General features: G+C 43.8%; 1 protein-coding gene across 1 annotated transcript in view; it reads right to left on the reverse strand.

Moving 5' to 3' along the window:
• The window catches only part of LOC110505019 (neuronal acetylcholine receptor subunit alpha-7-like), a 75,992-nt gene that overhangs the window by 27,902 nt on the left and 28,660 nt on the right, over window positions 1–19,430 (reverse strand). The window contains exon 4 of the mRNA XM_036969606.2: window positions 602–646. Within this exon, the coding sequence (XP_036825501.1) occupies window positions 602–646 (45 nt within the window). The remainder of the gene's footprint in view (window positions 1–601; window positions 647–19,430) is intronic.

The following is a 19,430-nucleotide window of genomic DNA, read 5'->3' on the forward strand; positions in this document are numbered from 1 at the left end:
AAAGAGGTACATCAGTCCAGTGCTGAGGGGGGGGGGGGGGGGGGGGGGCAGTCTGTCTGTGATAAAAGATCCAGTCTGAGCTTGGGTCTTGGCAGTCTGTCAACTGAAGGGTTGTGACAGCACTTGTCTCTTATGAGTTCACGCTAGTTGACAGACATTGAAATGTATTTCCCATGGCCCGCCTGGGAAGCGTCGCATAAACCACACAGCAATGACACTGATCGGCTAGAAAATTGAGGCTGACGTCCTGTCAGGAAGACTTCTATAAAGGAGTAAATGACTCGATAAAAAATCAAATGAATTGATGGGAAATTGGACGGAGGTCTGTTTGTAGTGACTGTGGAGAGTGGAGGCGTTCGTTGTTCTCCTTATCCTGGGTCGTGTCGATGGTAGAGACCAGACAGGGTGGACCGCATGCCCCTCTCACAAATCCAACCTCATCAACTCTCCATAAGCATGTATCCTCCAGATTGTCCAGGTACCAGACAAAACCTGCGGCATATCAACTTGAGATGGTGTTACTGCCTTTTTGGTGGGATGGGTGGGATATGAGAACATCATGAGTCACAGTGTCATTCAGTCCTCAACCATTTCCACTCACCAGCTGTAACCATGCGTTGGTCATCAGAACCTGGTTCTTCTCGTCCTGAGCAAACAGAGAAGAAAATAACAATTCAATTGAACCGCCACAGCAGGAAATCATCACAGTGAATAGAAAGAGGTAAGGTTTCGCTGAGTGTCTACTGTCGGTTCAGCATGGGTGCAAAACAACTGGGGTGTGAAACCTCTCTAAAAGCCTCATTTATGTAACCACATCATGATTAGATGCCTCATTTCAAAATCTCAAACAACAAGCCCCGTGGACCTAAACAACCCAACACACAGCAGAGAGAGAGAGAGAGAGAGAGAGAGAGAGAGAGAGAGAGAGAGAGAGAGAGAATGAGAGAGAGAGAATGAGAGAGAGAGAGAGAGAGAATGAGAGAGAGAGAGAGAGAGAGAGAGAGAGAGAGAGAGAGAGAGAGAGAGAGAGAGAGAGAGAGAGAGAGAGAGAGAGAGAGAGAGAGAGAGAGAGAGAGAGAGAGAGAGAGAGAGAACTCACATTTCATGATCTGAGTAAATAGGGCACTTAGCAAGATGTAAGGTGTCCTTTTGTCTTGTTCTCTGCTCTCTCTACATTATCTCTCTCTCTTTGCAGATCTGTTTTTGGTCTGTTTCTGCCTCTCTTCAACTCTATCAGTCATTAACACCCACTTCCATCAATTAGGGCTGAGTTATGTGCCAAATATTTCTACATATCCAGGATTCCATCAAATGACCCAGATGATGAAGACGGAGACGGTTTGCAGATCGCCCTCTCAATGTGCGTGTTCTGATCCCGCAGTAAGGGGGAGATGGGAGTTGGGGGATGTTAGGGTCAAATCTATGAAGGGAAAACATTAACCATCCAACTCAAGGGTGATCACAGCAGCACACACACACACACACACACACTTTAGTAATTTAGCAGACACTCTTATCTAGAGCAATTTACAGAAGCAATTAGGGTTAAGTACCTTGCTCAATACACACACCACACACACACACACACACACACACAGAGAGATACACACACAGAGTGTGTCTCTCCCATAGAAAGTTACAAAAAAAATGTACTGTCTTCAAAATGTCAAAAGACCTTGGCATTTAAAACAATATTTCCTATCTTAATTTTTTAAGATTGTTATCATTCCCATCCGTTGCCTAACAATGTGTCTCAGCTGGTGTCTGATACCTGTCTAATTGCTGTCCATGAGGAGCCAGGAGCCAATCAAAACTAACTGGCTCCCCTACACGAGCAGCAGAGAGACATCAACAGATTGGAAAGTAATTAGCTAGCATGATGAAGAAAACAATTTACAGGATGTGGTGGGATGTGAAAAAAAGGAATTCTCTCTCTCTCACACAAACAAACACAAACACCCCATGCCATCAAATCCAGCATTATCTTAAAGAGACTTTCCAGGAAGATTTGCATACTTTATAGCCAGTCGTTTTGAAAGTAGTGCTCAAGAGCCAAAACGGGTCCCCCGAAAATTGTGTACTACATCATATATGGGCAGATATCTGCAGTATGTCATTGCTCTCTCTCTCTCCCTGCTGTGTCACCTAGCCATTAGGTACACCCTGAAACCTCAATGGATAATGCTGGGCAGGCCTGGGCCAGCCTTCTTTCACTGTGAAACCGTCAATGTGCATCTTGCTAGCTGTCACTCAAATGATGAGGGGCTGAAGATCATTAGCTAACATTTTAATTGCATTAGTGAGGTCGGGCACTGATGTTGGGCAATTAGGCCCGCATTCGGCATTTCAATTCATCCCAAAGGTGTTCGATGGTGTTGACATCAGGGCTCTGTGTAGGCCAGTCAAGTTCTTTCACAACCATCTCAACAAACCATTTCTGTATGGACCTCACTTTGTGCACGGGAGCATTGTCATGCTGAACCAGAAAAGGGCCTTCCTCAAACTGTTGCCAAAAAGTTGGAAGCACAGAATCATCTAGAATGTCATTGTATGCTGTAGTGTTAAGAATTCCCTACACTAGAACTCAGGGGCCAGAACCATGAAAAACAGCACCAGACCATTATTCCTCCTCCACCAAAATGTACAGTTGCCACTATGCATTCAGGTAGGAGGCATCCGCCAAACCCAGATTCGGACAGCCAGATGGTGAAGTGTGATTCATCACTCCAGAGAACACGTTGTCAAGCGATGATCAACAACAAATGTGACAGAGCTTGAAGAATTTTGAAAATAATAATGGGCAAACGTTACACAATCCAGGCATGGAAAGCTCTTAGAGACTTACCCAGAAAGACTCAAAGCTGTAATTGCTGCCAAAGGTGCTTCTACGAAGATTTGACTCAGGGGTGTGAATAATTACAGTATCAATCAATAAATCCATCTATAATTGGACACACCTACTCATTCAAGGATTTTTATTTACTTTTACAATTTTCTACCTTGTAGAGTAATAGTGTAGCCATCAAAACTGTGAAATAACACATATGGAATCATGTAGTAACCCAAAAAGTGTTAAACAAATCTAAATATATTTTATATTTTAAATTCTTCAAAGTAGCCATCCTTTGCCTTGATGACAGCTTTGCACATTCTTGGCATTCTCTCAACCAGCTTCATGAAGAATGCTTTTCCAACAGTCTTGAAGGAGTTCCCACATATGCTGAGCACTTCTTGGCTGTTTTTCCTTCACTCCGCAGTCCAAATCATCCCAAACCATTTCAATTAGATTGAGGTCTGGTGATTGTGGAGGTCAGATCATCTGATGCAGCACTCCATCACTCTCCTTGGTCAAATAGCCCTTACACAGCCTGGAGGTGTGTTTGGGGTCATTGTCCTGTTGAAAAACAAATGATAGTCCCACTAAGCGCAAACTAGATGGGATGGCGTATCGCTGCAGGATGCTGTTATAGCCATGCTGGTTAAGTGTGCCTTGAATTCTAAATAAATCACAGACAGTGTAACCAGCAAAGCACCCTCACACCTCCTCCTCCATGATTCACAGTGGCAACCACACGTGTAGATCATCCGTTCACCTACTCTGCGTCTCACAAAAACACGGCGGTTGGAACCAAAAATCTCAAATTTGGACTCATCAGACCAAAGGCCAGTTTCATCATAGCGCTTGATGATTTTTGCAACTGCACTTGAAGAAACTTTCAAAGTTCTTGACATGTTCCATATTGACTGACCTTCATGTCTTAAAGTAACAATTTGGCTGTCATTTCTATTTGCTTATTTGAACTGTTCTTGTCGTAATATGGGCTTTATCTTTTACCAAATCGTGTGCATACCAAACCTAACTTGTCACAACACAACTGATTGGCTCAAACACATTAAGAAGGAAATAAATTCCACAAATTAACTTTAAACATGGCACACCTGTTAATTGAAATGCCTTCCAGGTGACTACCTCATGAAGCTGGTTGAGAGAATGCCAAGAGTGTCCAGAGCTGTCATCAAGGGAAAGGTTGGCTACTTTGAAGAACACTTTTTTGGTTACTACATGATTCCATATGTGTTATTTCATAGTTTTGTGGTCTTCACTATTATTCTATAATGTAGAAAAAAGTACAAATAAAGAAAAACCCTGGAATGAGTAGGTGTGTCCAAACTTTTGACTGGTACTGTATGTAAATTAGATATTTCTGTATTTCATTTTCAATTAATTAGCAAAAATTTCTAAAAACATGTTTTTCACTTTGTCATTATGGGGTATTGTGTGTAGATGGTTGAGAAATAAACATTGATTTAATCAATTTTCAATTTAGGCTGTAACACAACAAAATGTGAAATAAGTCAAGGGTTAGGAACGTTGAAAGCACTGTAGTTCCAGGCACTTACAGAATCTATGCGCATTGAAGCTGTTCTGGCGGGTCATGGTGGCCCAGCACCCTAATGAGACATGTAATGTTGGTGTTTCCTTTATTTTGGCTGTTACCTGTATGTGCGCTTCCTTCAGTGTGTGTGTGTGTGGAGCGCCAGTCAGTCAATGTTGTTTACATAAAGGTGATAAATACATTAACAACTCTAAAGCTGTCAGTGCTTCCCTGAGGATCAATGTGTTAGGAAACACTAACATACAGTATCCTGGCTAATATCCACCGTGCTATGCTAACAGCAAACAGGCTCTGAGACCATTTGGACTATGCTAGGCTAATAATGAATCTGCTATGTTAATACGAGCTGTGCTGGCTTACAATAGCTACTGAAGCCTGGCGTGTTTGCATTCGGATGGCCTGACCAATGACCAGTGTGTCAGAAAGGCTAAATTGACTATGCTAATCAGCTACTGGAATACCAAATGAGTTTATTACTGTTGATCTAGAGACATTACTGCCAGTGATTACCATTACCACACGTAATCAAGCAGTAATGTTATTGCCTGTAACTGTGATGCATTGAACCATGTGTAGAGCTGTGCTGTAGCTATGGCGACAGGAAGGCTACTTTGAAAGGTTACATATGACATATGGAACACAGGGAGAGATTTCATGCTTAAAGCAGCTCTTCCTCAGAAATAATCAAGTGTCACATTCTCACCTACTCAATTTAGAAATCTGAGGAGAGACAAAGGTAGGTTGTTTTTTTATGCATAACTCAGGTCAACATTGGGCCACATTAAGTGTTTAATGTAACTGGAAAATAAACTAAAAGACGGCTCTGCATGATAAACCCAGCCAGGTCACCTGTGATACAAGTCAGTATTTGACGTCCATCCATGTCTGAGGACGTCGGGAGATGACGTGGAAACCAGCCACTAGGGGCAGCAGTGAGCACGGGTACCTTCAAGTAGGTTTGGGTTTTGCCGGGCGTTGTGGACGATGATGGTGGATGGTTGTAAGCATCTGCCTCTGATTCCAATGGGCCAAATGTTGCCTGTTTGAATCCAGCGATAGAAGATTGTTTTTGATCTTTTTGTTTTAAGCCTATCCCAAACCTTAACATTTACCTTAACCATTGTGAGTTCATGCCTAACCTTAAAAATGTGGAGTTAATGCCAAAAGGTTAACCTTAAACACTTCAAAATGTTACGTTTGAGAAACATTGATAAACGTCTAATTCTGACTTGAGACTGTGAGAGCTGGGATAAACCACACACCCACACACATTATTACAGTGTATGGTGAAGCTTCCTGGCAGCCGGTCAACAGTAACACCTGTTACAATGTTTCAAATGTTTGTTTCAAATGTTTAAAAAAATGGCACTGCATACTTATCCTGCTCTTTTAGCGGATTAAGAGTGGCTTTGATAGCGATCGATTGTACAAACGTTCTGGAAAACTCATCACATTTTCTACGGATTTACAAAAGACATGCACCTCCTCTGGCACTGCATATCCGAGACAAACTTCAGTGCTTCGGGAACAGCTGGTAAGGGCAGAAGGAGGAAAATACTAACAATAGAAGTTACTAACAGACCTAATATACATGGAAAACACAATCTCTCACGTCAATGCAGAGCTCTAACTGAATTATGGGATGTCGCAAAATACGTCCCAGCATGCTCCAGAGACTCCGAATGTGCTAGTTTGTAATTCAATGTCATTGGTAAACAAAGTGGATGAATTTAAACTGCTCCTTCAATCAGTAAATGCAGTTACTGGATGGGTCACTGAAACTTGGGCCCGTGAAAATATCCCAGATGAATCTCTTTTCGTACGAGACTATCAGCTGTTCAGAAACGACTGGTCCAGAGAGGGGATGAGAGGAGCTATGGACGTAAATCACAGTATTCAGGAAAAGAGAAGAACTGACCTAGAGAAAGAGGAGTTTATTTTCAATTTAACCAGGCAAGTCAGTTAAGAACAAATTCTTATTTACAATGATGGCCTACCGGGGAGCAGTGGGCTGACTGCCTTGCTCAGGGGCAGAACAACAGATTTTTTACCTTGTCAGCTCGGGGATTCGATCCAGCAAACTTTCGGTTGCTGGCCAACCCTCTAACCACTAGGCTACCTGGCGCCCCTGCCGTATATGTGGCTTCAGCTTTGTCCTAAACCACTCGGCAGCTCAGTTTCAACTCTGGTAGTGGGAGTACTCTACCATCCACTATGGGCAAATGAGAAAACACTTCAGAAGAACACTGTGGATTATCTCATAAATACTATCCATGTCCTCAGGATGTCCATGCTGTGTAGACTTTAATCACCTGCCCATCAAGATGCTGACAAACTCCCATCCAGACATGAAACAAGTGGACATGATCAGAAGGGACTCCATCTTAGATTGGATCATTATAAATCTGAAGAATCACTACAACACCCCCACTGTACTTGCTCATCTCTCGGATCCAGTGATCACAAATGTCTGCTGTTCTCCCCAAACACAACATCGGGAGGGAGATGTGAGGTGCAGTGGGGAAAAAGGACGTCTGGTAACCCAGAACAGAAAGGAGGCCTTGGCACGATGTATGGCAAGCACTGATTGGTCTGCCATATATGAGGTGGAGAACATCGATGCAAAGGTGGAGAATAGAGGGCCGATTTCTAGTTTTCATAACAATCAGTAATCTGCATTTTTGGATGCCGATTATGGACGATTACATGAGGAAGCCACGAGGAAACTGGGTGGCAGGCTGACCACCTGTTACGCGAGTGTAGCAAGGAGCCAAGGTAAGTTGCTAGCTAGCATTAAAAGTATCTTATAAAAAAAGAGTCAATCTTCACATAATCACTAGTTAACTACACATGGTTGATGATATTACTAGGTTAACTAGCTTGTCCTGCGTTGCATATAGTCAATGCGGTGCCTGTTAATTTATCATCGAATCACAGCCTACTTTGCCAAACGGGTGATGATTTAACAAAAGCTCATTCGCAAAAAAAAGCACAATCGCTGCAGTAATGTACCTAACCATAAACATCAATGCCTTTCTTAAAATCAATACATAGAAGTATATATTTTTAAACCTGGCTCGTTGCGAACTAATTTGCCAGAATTTGACATCATTATGACATAACATTGAAGGTTGTGCAATGTAAACAGCAATATTTAGACTTAGGGTTGCCACCCGTTCGATAAAATACAGAACGGTTCCGTATTTCACAAAAATAATAAACGTTTTGTTTTCGAAATGATAGTTTCCGGATTTTACCATATTAATGACCAATGGCTCGTATTTCTGTGTTTATGATTTGATAGAGCAGTCTGACTGAGCGGTGGTAGGGGCAGCAGGCTCGTAAGCTCGTAAGCACTCAGTCAAACTTTACTGCGTTTGCCAGCAGCTCTAAGCAATGCTTGCTTCACAGCGCTATTTATGACTTCAAGCCTATCAACTCCTGAGATTAGGCTGGCAATACCAAAGTGCCTATTAGAACATCCAATAGTCAAAGGTATATGAAATACAAATGGTATAGAGAGAAAAAGTCAACGCGTCATAATTCCTATAATAACTAACTACAACCTAAAACTTCTTAACTGGGAATATTGAAGAAGTGGGAATATTGAACCACCAGCTTTCATATGTTCTGAGCAAGGAACTTCAACGTTAGCTTTTTTACATGACACATACTGCACTTTTACTTTCTTCTCCAACACTGTTTTTGCATTATTTAAACCAAATGGAGCATGTTTCATTATTTATTTGAGACCAAATAGATTTTTATTTATGTATTATATTACGTTAAAATAAATCGGGCGGTATCGGTATTGGAGTAGAAAAATCAGAATCGGTCAACCTCTAGTGGAGACATTCAACTTCTGCATTCAAACTGCACTTGATGTATGCATGCCAACAACAACAACACTGGACAAGTCCTAGATGACTGACCAAATAAAGGCTGCCATCAGGAAAAGACAGAAGATTTTCAACAGATGGGAAATGGTGAAAAACAATGAAATGGAGAAAATACAGAAACAAAGCGCAAATGCTTATCAAGGAAGCAAAGACAAACTACCACAAAACTGAAATTCTAAAGCCATGACATCATTTTCTGGAATTTTCCAAGCTGTTTAAAGGCACAGTCAACTTAGTGTATGTAAACTTCTGACCCATTGGAATTGTGATACATCGAATTATAAGTGAAATAATCTGTGAAATTATTTTTTTTTAAATGACTTGTGTCATGCACAAAGTAAATGTCCTAACCGACTTGCCAAAACTATAGTTTGTTAACAAGAAATTTGCGGAGTGGTTGAAAAACAAGTTTTAATGACTCCAACCTAAGTGTATGTAAACTTCCGACTTCAACTGCATGTCCAAAGATCACGCAAAGCTCCTGCAATGTCTGTCTGACATTGAACTGTGTCCAAATTACTAGCCTGGCTCCACAGATAGCCCACCGGAAGAAGGAAGAGGGTGATGGCAAATGGCACATTTAGCCCTTGGTCAGAGGTCACCTCTAGTGCCACAAGAGGACACTTCCATGGGCTTGGAGGCAAAACAGCTGGAAGAGTGGGCCACATCCAACAACATATATTTTTCTAGAGACCATCCACAACCTGCACCACTAATCCTAGGAGGACAGGAAGTACCAGTGGTAACAACAACTAAGTATCATCTAGACTCAAACCACAGTGGTGACACGTGTGGAGCAGTCAGTGAGGAAGGCCTCAAAACACCTGCACTTTGACTGTTCTTGCCAGAAATGGCCTACCCACTGATGATCTGGTCAAAGTATACACTACACTGGTCAGGCCCTGTCTGGAATATGGTTGAGGGCCTTGAGGTGGAGCTTCCGTCACTGCAGAGCAGGCGAGAGCAGGCTGCAGTGCACCTGGTGAAGGACATGCACACTCTTGAACACTGAATGACCTGCTCCCTACAAAAAGAGGTAACTGCACCACCAGGCTCCTGAGAAACAGCCACAAACTGTCCTGTATAACTGCCTGTACGAACCGCCTGTGAAACTCCACTCTACCCACCGCTATCAGACTGTCTAATAACTTAAATGGTTCCCCCAAATATTATATTTTTAACAGTCACAATTTAATATTTCAATTTCCATCATGAAAATTATAATGTTTCAAGTGTTCTGTGTTCTTTTTTTCACGTATTATGTATGTATTTTATAATAAGTGTTTTGCAGTTATTAGTAATGTAAATTCTGCATTTCTTCAGTTTTAACTGTGAGCAAGAATAAATTAACTCTCACACACACACACACACACACACACACACACACACACACACACACACACACACACACACACACACACACACACACACACACACACGCCCAGTGGAGCAGTGGCAGCTGTGCTCGTACCGTTAGCCAATCAGGGTTAAATCATGCATTGAGCGTTTCACAGACAGGACCCAAGGGCCCCCCTCACCACCTGAGTCCCACTGCCCTGCCCTGAGTCAGGACCACTAGACTTGACCTCATCTAGACTAGACCAACAGACTGGACCAGACCTAGATTAGACCTGACCACAGGACTGGACCACACCAACAAAAAAACACACCAGGGGACTAAACCAGACCGTTCACCGACAATAACCAAAACATCTGGACCACTATAAACCACTAAACAATGGGTTCCTCTCCATCTGTGTCTAGCAGAACTAGCCTGACCTAGATCACAACGTAGTAGTTTTAAGACAAGGCTGAAAAAGACTGTGTGTGAATCAAATCAAATGTCATTTGTCACATGCTTCGTAAACAACAGGTGTAGACTAACAGTGAAATGCTTACTTACGGGCCCTTCCCAACAAGGCAGAGACAGAAAATAGAGAAATAATAGAAAAGTTAAACACGTAATAATAAAAGTAATAATAAACACACAATGAGTAACAATAACTTGGCTATATACACAGGGTACCCGTACCGAGTCGATGTGCAGAGGTACATACAGTGGGGCAAAAAAGTATTTAGTCAGCCACCAATTGTGCAAGTTCTCCCACTTAAAAAGATGAGAGAGGCCTGTAATTTTCATCAAAGGTACACTTCAACTATGACAGACAAAATAAGGGAAATAAATCCAGAAAATCACATTGTAGGATTTTTTATGAATTTATTTGTAAATTATGGTGGAAAATAAGTATTTGGTCAATAACAAACAAGCAAGATTTCTGGCTCTCACAGACCTGTAACTTCTTCTTTAAGAGGCTCCTCTGTCCTCCACTTGTTACATATATTAATGGCACCTGTTTGAACTTGTTATCAGTATAAAAGACACCTGTCCACAACCTCAAACAGTCACACTCCAAACTCCACTATGGCCAAGACCAAAGAGCTGTCAAAGGACACCAGAAACAAAATTGTAGACCTGCACCAGGCTGGGAAGACTGAATCTGCAATAGGTAAGCAGCTTGGTTTGAAGAAATCAACTGTGGGAGCAATTATTAGGAAATGGAAGACATACAAGACCACTGATAATCTCCCTCGATCTGGGGCTCCACGCAAGATCTCCCCCCGTGGGGACAAAATGATCACAAGAACGGTGAGCAAAAATCCCAGAACCACATGGGGGGACCTAGTGAATGACCTGCAGAGAGCTGGGACCAAAGTAACAAAGCCTACCATCAGTAACACACTACGCCGCCAGGGACTCAAATCCTGCAGTGCCAGACGTGTCCCCCTGCTTAAGCCAGTACATGTCCAGGCCCGTCTGAAGTTTGCTAAAGAGCATTTGGATGATCCAGAAGAAGATTGGGATAATGTCATATGGTCAGATGAAACCAAAATATAACTTTTTATAACTGCACTGTTCATGAGACTACTGGGTTTCCACCCTTCTTCCTGATGTTTGGACGCACCCCTAGGTTGCCGGTAGATGCTATGTTTGAAAGTGTGCTGTTGGATGGGGACACAGTAGATGTGGATAAGTATGTCCAGTCTCTGGGTGAGGATCTGAGAGAGGCCATGACATTGGCCCAGCACCATGCCAGTAAGCAACAAAAGAGACAAGCCGAGGTCTACAACAGACGGTCTAAGGGTCACTCGGTGCAGAAGAGAGACAGAGTTCTACTTGCTAACAAGAGGAACAGGGGCAAGAAGAAACTGGCTGATCGCTGGGAGAGTGTGGTGTACATAGTGGTTGCGAAGAACAGCTCACTGAACACATATCGTATCCAACACCTTACTACATGGATCTCTATCCAGTGGTGACGTGATCTCTGAGATGTCTGCAGAGTCCAGCCAAATGGATGGGAGTGACACCAGGACTGTCCCCTGGGTAGCAGACTGTCCACTGGGTAGCAGACTGTCCACTGGGTAGCAGGCCTGTCCACTGGGTAGCAGGCCTGTCCACTGGGTAGCAGGCCTGTCCACTGGGTAGCAGGCCTGTCCATTGGGTAGCAGACTGTCCACTGGGTAGCAGACTGTCCACTGGGTAGCAGACTGTCCACTGGGTAGCAGGCCTGTCCACTGGGTAGCAGGCCTGTCCATTGGGTAGCAGACTGTCCACTGGGTAGCAGACTGTCCACTGGGTATCAGATTGTCCACTGGGTAGCAGACTGTCCACTGGGTAGCAGACTGTCCACTGGGTAGCAGACTGTCCACTGGGTATCAGATTGTCCACTGGGTAGCAGGCCTGTCCACTGGGTAGCAGACTGTCCACTGGGTATCAGATTGTCCACTGGGTAGCAGGCCTGTCCACTGGGTAGCAGACTGTCCACTGGGTATCAGATTGTCCACTGGGTAGCAGACTGTCCACTGGGTATCAGATTGTCCACTGGGTAGCAGGCCTGTCCACTGGGTAGCAGATTGTCCACTGGGTATCAGACTGTCCACTGGGTAGCAGGCCTGTCCACTGGGTAGAAGACTGTCCACTGGGTAGCAGGCCTGTCCACTGGGTAGCAGGCCTGTCCACTGGGTAGAAGACTGTCCACTGGGTAGCAGGCCTGTCCACTGGGTAGCAGGCCTGTCCACTGGGTAGCAGGCCTGTCCACTGGGTAGCAGACTGTCCACTGGGTAGCAGGCCTTCCTGAGTCTTCTGGGAGGTTACTCCAAGAGGATGGTGAAGTCCCAGCTGATGGAAGTGAGGTGGAACAACCGTATGAAGGCCCCCTTAAATGATGTGTGCTCAGCGGAAGTGGACCAGAGAGATATCCACGAAGCCTACAAGAGTTCTGATTGCGAAACTCCATTCCGTGTGGATGATGCTGTGACAGATACCTTGGTTGAAGATGCTTCGTCAGTGTGGTCTGTGTCAATCTACCAGGATTCTGATCAGTCGTCTGACAGTACTAGCGTTGAGTCTGTAACTGAAAGTGTGCTAGCTCCGAATATGCCAATCTGTAATACTCCCCATCCTGAGGTCAGACCTCTGAGCAGGGTTAGTGCTGTCTGTGACATTCCTGCTAGGTTTTTGAGTGAGGGTGTTCGGACTAGACAGACGTATTAAGCAAGTGAATAGGCTAATACAAACTATGTCTACACAGGAAATGAAACAGTTCCTGGTTTCTCAGTGATGGCAGGATATTGCCTACCTTTTCTTTTTTATATACATGTATATGTAGTAATCTAAGCGTGTCTTAGAATGATTTGTGGGTTTGTCTAATATATTTGGCAATTCATGTAACTTTGTGTGTAGTCCATCGGCGTAAATAATTTATGGCATTTTTCGTATACGGTTGAATAATGGATTAGCTACCCCTTATTTTTCGTAATCCTTCGCGGTATAGCTTTTCAGCTGATCGACCATTTGTGGGTCTAGAATTAAGGGACTACGCTGGGTTACTCTGTCGCCCTGCGTGTGTGAAATGTTTTTTTTCTTTCCTTGCTTTGTTACCTTTGAGGTAATGTGTTTTGTTTTGTGCCTATAATCTAGTGTAAAACAGTGGGGGTGAATGTAGCAGTGTGATGTTGTTCCCCTAGATTATGCACCAAGTTGCACACAAGGACCAATTCAAATAGGCCAGGTCAAGAGGGGAATGTTAATAATTTGATAATAATATTAATAATAATAATTCAGTGTGTTTATTTAATTACAGCTGCATAGCTAATGTTATTCTTTGGTGTACAAACACTTTTTCATATCAATATTGTACATACATGTGATTGTAAAAGTTTTGTATATTTTGGTTTGGCCCATCGCGGGTTATCTGTATTTCCATACCCCCTTATTGTTCTCTTTTGCCTGACCTTCGGCATAGCAAGGTATGTTGTCCTTGGCTCCGAAATTGTTCAATATAAAACTGTCAAAATGTCACACAATGTGCTGTTATTCAACCATAAGTTTGTTACAATGTGGACAAGATAAAGATTTATGTTAACACGTTTCACCAAGCTCGCTAACTAGAGTATCTATTGAAATAACTTGTGAGTACTTGGGACAGTGTTTGAGTGAGTGTCCATGTGCTTGCGCAGGTGCCTGAGAGCTATGACTGCGCCAAGGGCTAACATATTGTGTGTTGTCTCTTCGTGTGCAGGGCCTATAAAAAGAATTCAACTAGCAGACCTCCAGTTGTTGCAGCGTCCTAATTAAAAGTACACAACGCAGAATGAACCACGCTACACACGCACCCCTGAGAAGCCACCGTGTTGAGGGTCAGCGTGTTGGATGTGTTGTTGCCTACCGTCACCACCTGGAAGCGGCCCGTCAGGAAGTCCAGGATCCAGTTGCAGAGGGAAATGTTCAGTCCCAGGGTCCTTAACTAAGTGACGAGCTTGGAGGGCACTATGACTTTGAATGCTGAGATGTAGTCAATGAACAGCATTCTCACATACAGTGCATTCGGGAAGTATTCAGACCCCTTGACTTTTTCCCATTTCGTTATGTTACAGCCTTATTCTAAAATTGATTGAATTGTTTTAAGCCCTCATCAATCTACACACAATAACCCATAATGACAAAGCAAAAACTGGTTTATAGACATTTTTGCTAATTCACAAAAAAAACTGAAATATCACATTTACAAAAGTATTCAGACCCTTTATTTAGTACTTTGTTGAAGCACCTTTGGCAGTGATTACAGCCTTGAGTCTTCTTGGGTATGACACTACAAGCTTGGCACCCCTGTATTTAGGGAGTTTCTCCCATTCTTCTCTGCAGGTCCTCTCAAACTCTGTCAGGTTGGATGGGGAGCGTCATTGCACAGCTATTTTCAGGTCTCTCCAGAGATTTTGGATCGGATTTAAGTCTGGGCTCTGGCTGGGCCACTCAAGGACATTCAGAGACATGTCCCGAAGCCACTCCTGCATTGTCTTGGATGTGTTCTTAGGGTCGCTGTCCTGTTGGAAGGTGAACCTTCGCCCCAGTCTGAGGTCCTAAATGTTCTGGAGCAGGTTTTCATCAAGTATCTCTCTGTACTTTGCTCCATTCATCTTTTACTCAATCCTGACTAGTCTCCCAGTCCCTGTCGCTAAAAAACATCCCCACAGCATGATGCTGCCACCACCATGCTTCACCGTAGGATGGTGCCAGGTTTCCTCCAGACGTGACGCTTGGCATTCAGGCCAAAGAGTTCAATCTTGGTTTCATCAGACCAGAGAATCTTGTTTCTCATGGTCTGAGAGTCTTTAGGTGACTTTTGGCAAACTCCAAGCAGTTTGTCATGTGCCTTTTACTGAGGAATGGCTTCCGTCTGGCGACTCTACCATAAAGGCCTCGTTGGTGGAGTGCTGCAGAGATGGTTGTCCTTCTGGAAGCTTCTCCCATCTCCACAGAGGAACTCTAGAGCTTTGTCAGAGTGACCATCGGGTTCTTGGTCACCTCCCTGACCAAGGCCCTTCTCCCCCGATTGCTCAGTTTGGTCGGGCGGCCATCTCTATTTCAGAAAGATGGAGGACACTGTGTTCTTGGGGACCTCCAATGCTGCAGACATTTTTTGGTACCTCGGATTGTGCCCCGGCACAATCCTGTCCCGGAGCTCTACGGACAATTCCTTTAACCTTATTGCTTGGTTTTTTTCTCTGACATGCACTGTCAACTGTGGACCTTTCCAAATTATGTCCAATCAATTTAATTTACCCCAGGTGGACTCCAATCAAATTGTAGAAACATCTCAAGGATGATCAATGGAAACAGGATGCATCTGAACTCAGTTTCAAGTGTCATGGCAAAGGGTCTGAATACTTATGTAAATAAGGTATCTGTTTTTAATTTTTTAATACATTTGCAAAAATGTCTAAAAACCTATTTTTGCTTTGTCATTATGGGGTATAGTGTATAGATTGCTTCAGATTTTTTTTATGTAGTCCATTTTAGAATAAGGCTGTAACGTAACAAAATGTGGAAAAAGTCAAGGGGTCCGAATATTTTCCGAAGCCTCTGTAGATGTTCCTCGTGTCCAGGTGGGAAAGGGCAGTGTGGAGTACAATAGAGATGTCGGTATCTGTGGCTCTGTTGGGTCAGTAAGCGAAATGGACCGGGTCCAGAGTGTCTGGGATGATGATGAGCCATGACCAGCCTTTCAAAGCATTTCATGGCTACAGATGTGAGTGCTACGGGGCGATAGTCATTTAGACAGGTTACCTTGGCGTTCTTGGGCACAGGGACTATGGTGGTGTCATGACTGGCCTGTTCGGGTCAGGTTAACGTTGACCACAATTCTGCATAGATATCTCTCACACCCCACCAAAGGGGGGAGTAGAGAGGTAGGGGATATTATGACACCTCACTCCCATTGTAAATCTTAAGGCAGCAGACAAAATCCTTTGTCCCCTCAGTGTAGAAGAATGGAATGTATGATGGCCCTATGGGGCATCAACCTCAGAACAGTAACATGCAATAAATGGACTTTGGGACAATATATTTCGTAAATCAAAATGGTGGTAATGACGATAGATGGAATATGAAAATGAATGCTTTTTTAAATGTTATTAAATGTTCAATGACGACGTTATATTGAAGACATTGTAACTTGAAGAGTTTGCATGATATGTACCTCATGTTTGCATACTGTACGTTGTGTGGAAAATGTCCAGATCAAAGAGAATGTTTTTGTAAAGATGAAATGCGAAGTTAGTTGTCTAAATTGGATCTGAGTAAAATCCAGACCTTGCCTCGTAACTAGTTATGCCCAGAGAACTTGCCATAAAGACAGGCCTGAGGGTTTAAAACATGTGAGTTAAGAATTTACATATCAGACTAGATGGCTGTGCGCTGCAGCCAAGGTCGAGGATTAGTCGCATCCCCAAAATCCAACACGAGGTTGAAGAAGACAAAATAAACTCTTAACAATCAATGCTATGGTTGATGCTATGGTTGAGTAGCTGTATCTAAGAAGGAATTCAAGCAGGACCACCAGGTTATCCAAGGAATCATGGGTATACATTGCTTTCATTCCACGCTGGAACCTTTCCCACTGATGATTAGCCGTCCCTAGAAGACCCCTCTCACAGAACGAGGGCGAGGAAACAGAGCACTACGAGAAAGGACACTGACATAGAGTGGACAATCATAGACTTACACCCGGTAACAACAGAGGTGTCGCCATCAGAGGAGGAGGAGGAACTCGGTCCACGAGGAGATACCCCATCGGACACCTTCGACAAGTAATTACATCATTATATTCTGACCCAGTTCGGGGCAAGATCCGGGCTCTTCGCTGGCCATGGCAGAATACTGACATTCCGGTCGTGCAGGAAATCACGCACAGAACGAGCAGTATGTCTGGTGGCATTGTCATGCTGGAGGGTCATGTCAGGATGAGCCTGCAGGAAGGGTACCACATGAGGGAGGAGGATGTCTTCCCTGGAACGCACAGCGTTGAGATTGCTGCAATGACAACAAGCTCAGTCCGATGATGCTGTGACACACCGCCCCTGACCACCTCCAAATCGATCCCGCTCCAGAGTACAGGCCTCGGTGTAACGCTCATTCCTTCAACGATAAATGCGAATCCGACCATCAGCCATGGTGAGGCAAAACCGCGACTCGTCAGAGAAGAGCACTTTTGCCAGTCCTGTCTGCTTCAGCGACGGTGGGTTTGTACCCATAGGCGACGATGTTGCCAGTGATGTCCGGTGAGGACCTGCCTTACAACAGGCCTACAAGCCCTCAGTCCAGCCTCTCTCAGCCTATTGCGGACAGTCTGAGCACAGAAGGAGGGATTGTGCCTGTTCCTGGTGTAACTCGGGCAGTTGTTGTTGCCATCCTGTACCTGTCCCTCAGCTGATCCTGTGAAGGTGTTGTTACACGTGGTCTGTCACTGCGAGGACGATCAGCTGTCCGTCCAATTTCCCAGAAGGGCTTTCTTAGGCGTCTCACAGTACGGACATTGCAATTTATAGCCACATCTGCAGTCCTCATGCCTCCTTGCAGATGAGCAGGGACTCTGGGCATCTTTCTTTTGGTGTTTTTCAAGTTAGTAGAAAGGCCTCTTTAGTGTCCTAAGTTTTCATAACTGTGACCTTAATTGCCTACCGTCTGTAGGAGCTCAAGACTTCAGTAAAACACATACACTTCTCTCTCACTCACTCAACTCTGAATAGAGAGAAAGTTGAGCGAGCCAAAGCCAAAACCCATTTCAGAGACACTATAAAGTCCTGAGGGGAACTCTGCATATTCTGTCCGGCTATATTTCCTTTCCGTTTCCTCATTCCTCAGAGTCTGGCTGACGAATGGGAATTGTAAAAGCCATATTTAACACAGAAACAGTTTGGTTCGCTCTGAGAGTTTAACAGACACACTTGTGTTGTTTTCTGCAGCTCTGAATGACTGACTGACATCCAGGGGGGAAACACAACTGCCCCATGGGCCCTTGACAGAGAAGAGAATCTGGAGGAGAGGACACACACTCCTAACATTGCTAAAACACCCTACACACCCCTAAAGGTTCATACAAGCTCCACTCTGTTGACCTACATGCATGTCTGGGATGATGGTGTTGATGTGAGCCATGGCCAGCCTTTCAAACCCTCTCTGCATCATTAAGCAGCATAGCAGCCCAGATGTTAAGGCTACTGAGGTACTGTAGACATATCTCTGGTGATTAGATGGTAATTATAAAAGTATGATCATACCCTTCACAGGTCACTGAAGTGTGTGTGTGTGTGTGTGTGTGTGTGTGTGTGTGTGTGTGTGTGTGTGTGTGTGTGTGTGTGTGTGTGTGTATGAATGAATGATAGAGCTATTGAGGATCTAATGACTAGAACATAGGGATTAGACAGCCTACTATGGGGTGGTGATGTGTCCCATGTGTCAAAGTCTCAACATGGGTCTGTTCTGACTGTGAGGCGTTGGAATGGTGGTGCAGAACTCTATCAGTGGACACACACAGTGCACACACACACACAGCATGTGGGGAAGTGTGACGGAGTTTCTAGATCTTTGCTAAAGCATGAAATGCGCTGCATTAGCATCCCTCTGGTGAGACTCTCTCTCGCACACATACACACATACACACACACACACACACACACACACATCAGTCTACATTTCTGAGGAACTGACATTCAAGTAGGCACATTTTTCTTCATTTGGCGATTTACATTGAGTAAACAAAACATTAGGAACACCTTCCTAATATTGAGTTGCACCCCCTTTGGCCCTCAGAAGAGCCTCAATTCGTCGTGGTATGGATTCTAAATCAAATCAAGTAAAATGTTATTGGTCACGTACACATGGTTAGCAGATGTTATTGCAAGTGTATTGAAATGCTTGTGCTTCTAGTTCCGACAGTGCAGCAATATCTAACATGTAATCTAACAATTCCACAACAACTACCTAGTAAACACAAATCTAAGTAAAGGAATGGAATAAGGATATATACATGTACATATAAATATATGGATGAGCAATGACAGAGAGTCTGTCTGGGAGATCTTATATAACAGGAGGCAAACAGCAGAAGTGCATTATCTCTACATGTCTGCAGATACGGGACCTAATCTCAGAAGTACATACCTGCCACTGTACGTCACCTCTACACACACACACACACACACACACACTCTCAACAGAATGTTTGAAGTTAAAACATCTGTCTTATACACCAGTAGTGTCAGTCCGTGTCAGTCCTTGTTAAATCAACATACACCT

This window comes from Oncorhynchus mykiss, chromosome 25, assembly GCF_057628025.1.
Source record: "Oncorhynchus mykiss isolate SJ-2025 chromosome 25, ASM5762802v1, whole genome shotgun sequence".
NCBI lineage: Eukaryota > Metazoa > Chordata > Actinopteri > Salmoniformes > Salmonidae > Oncorhynchus > Oncorhynchus mykiss.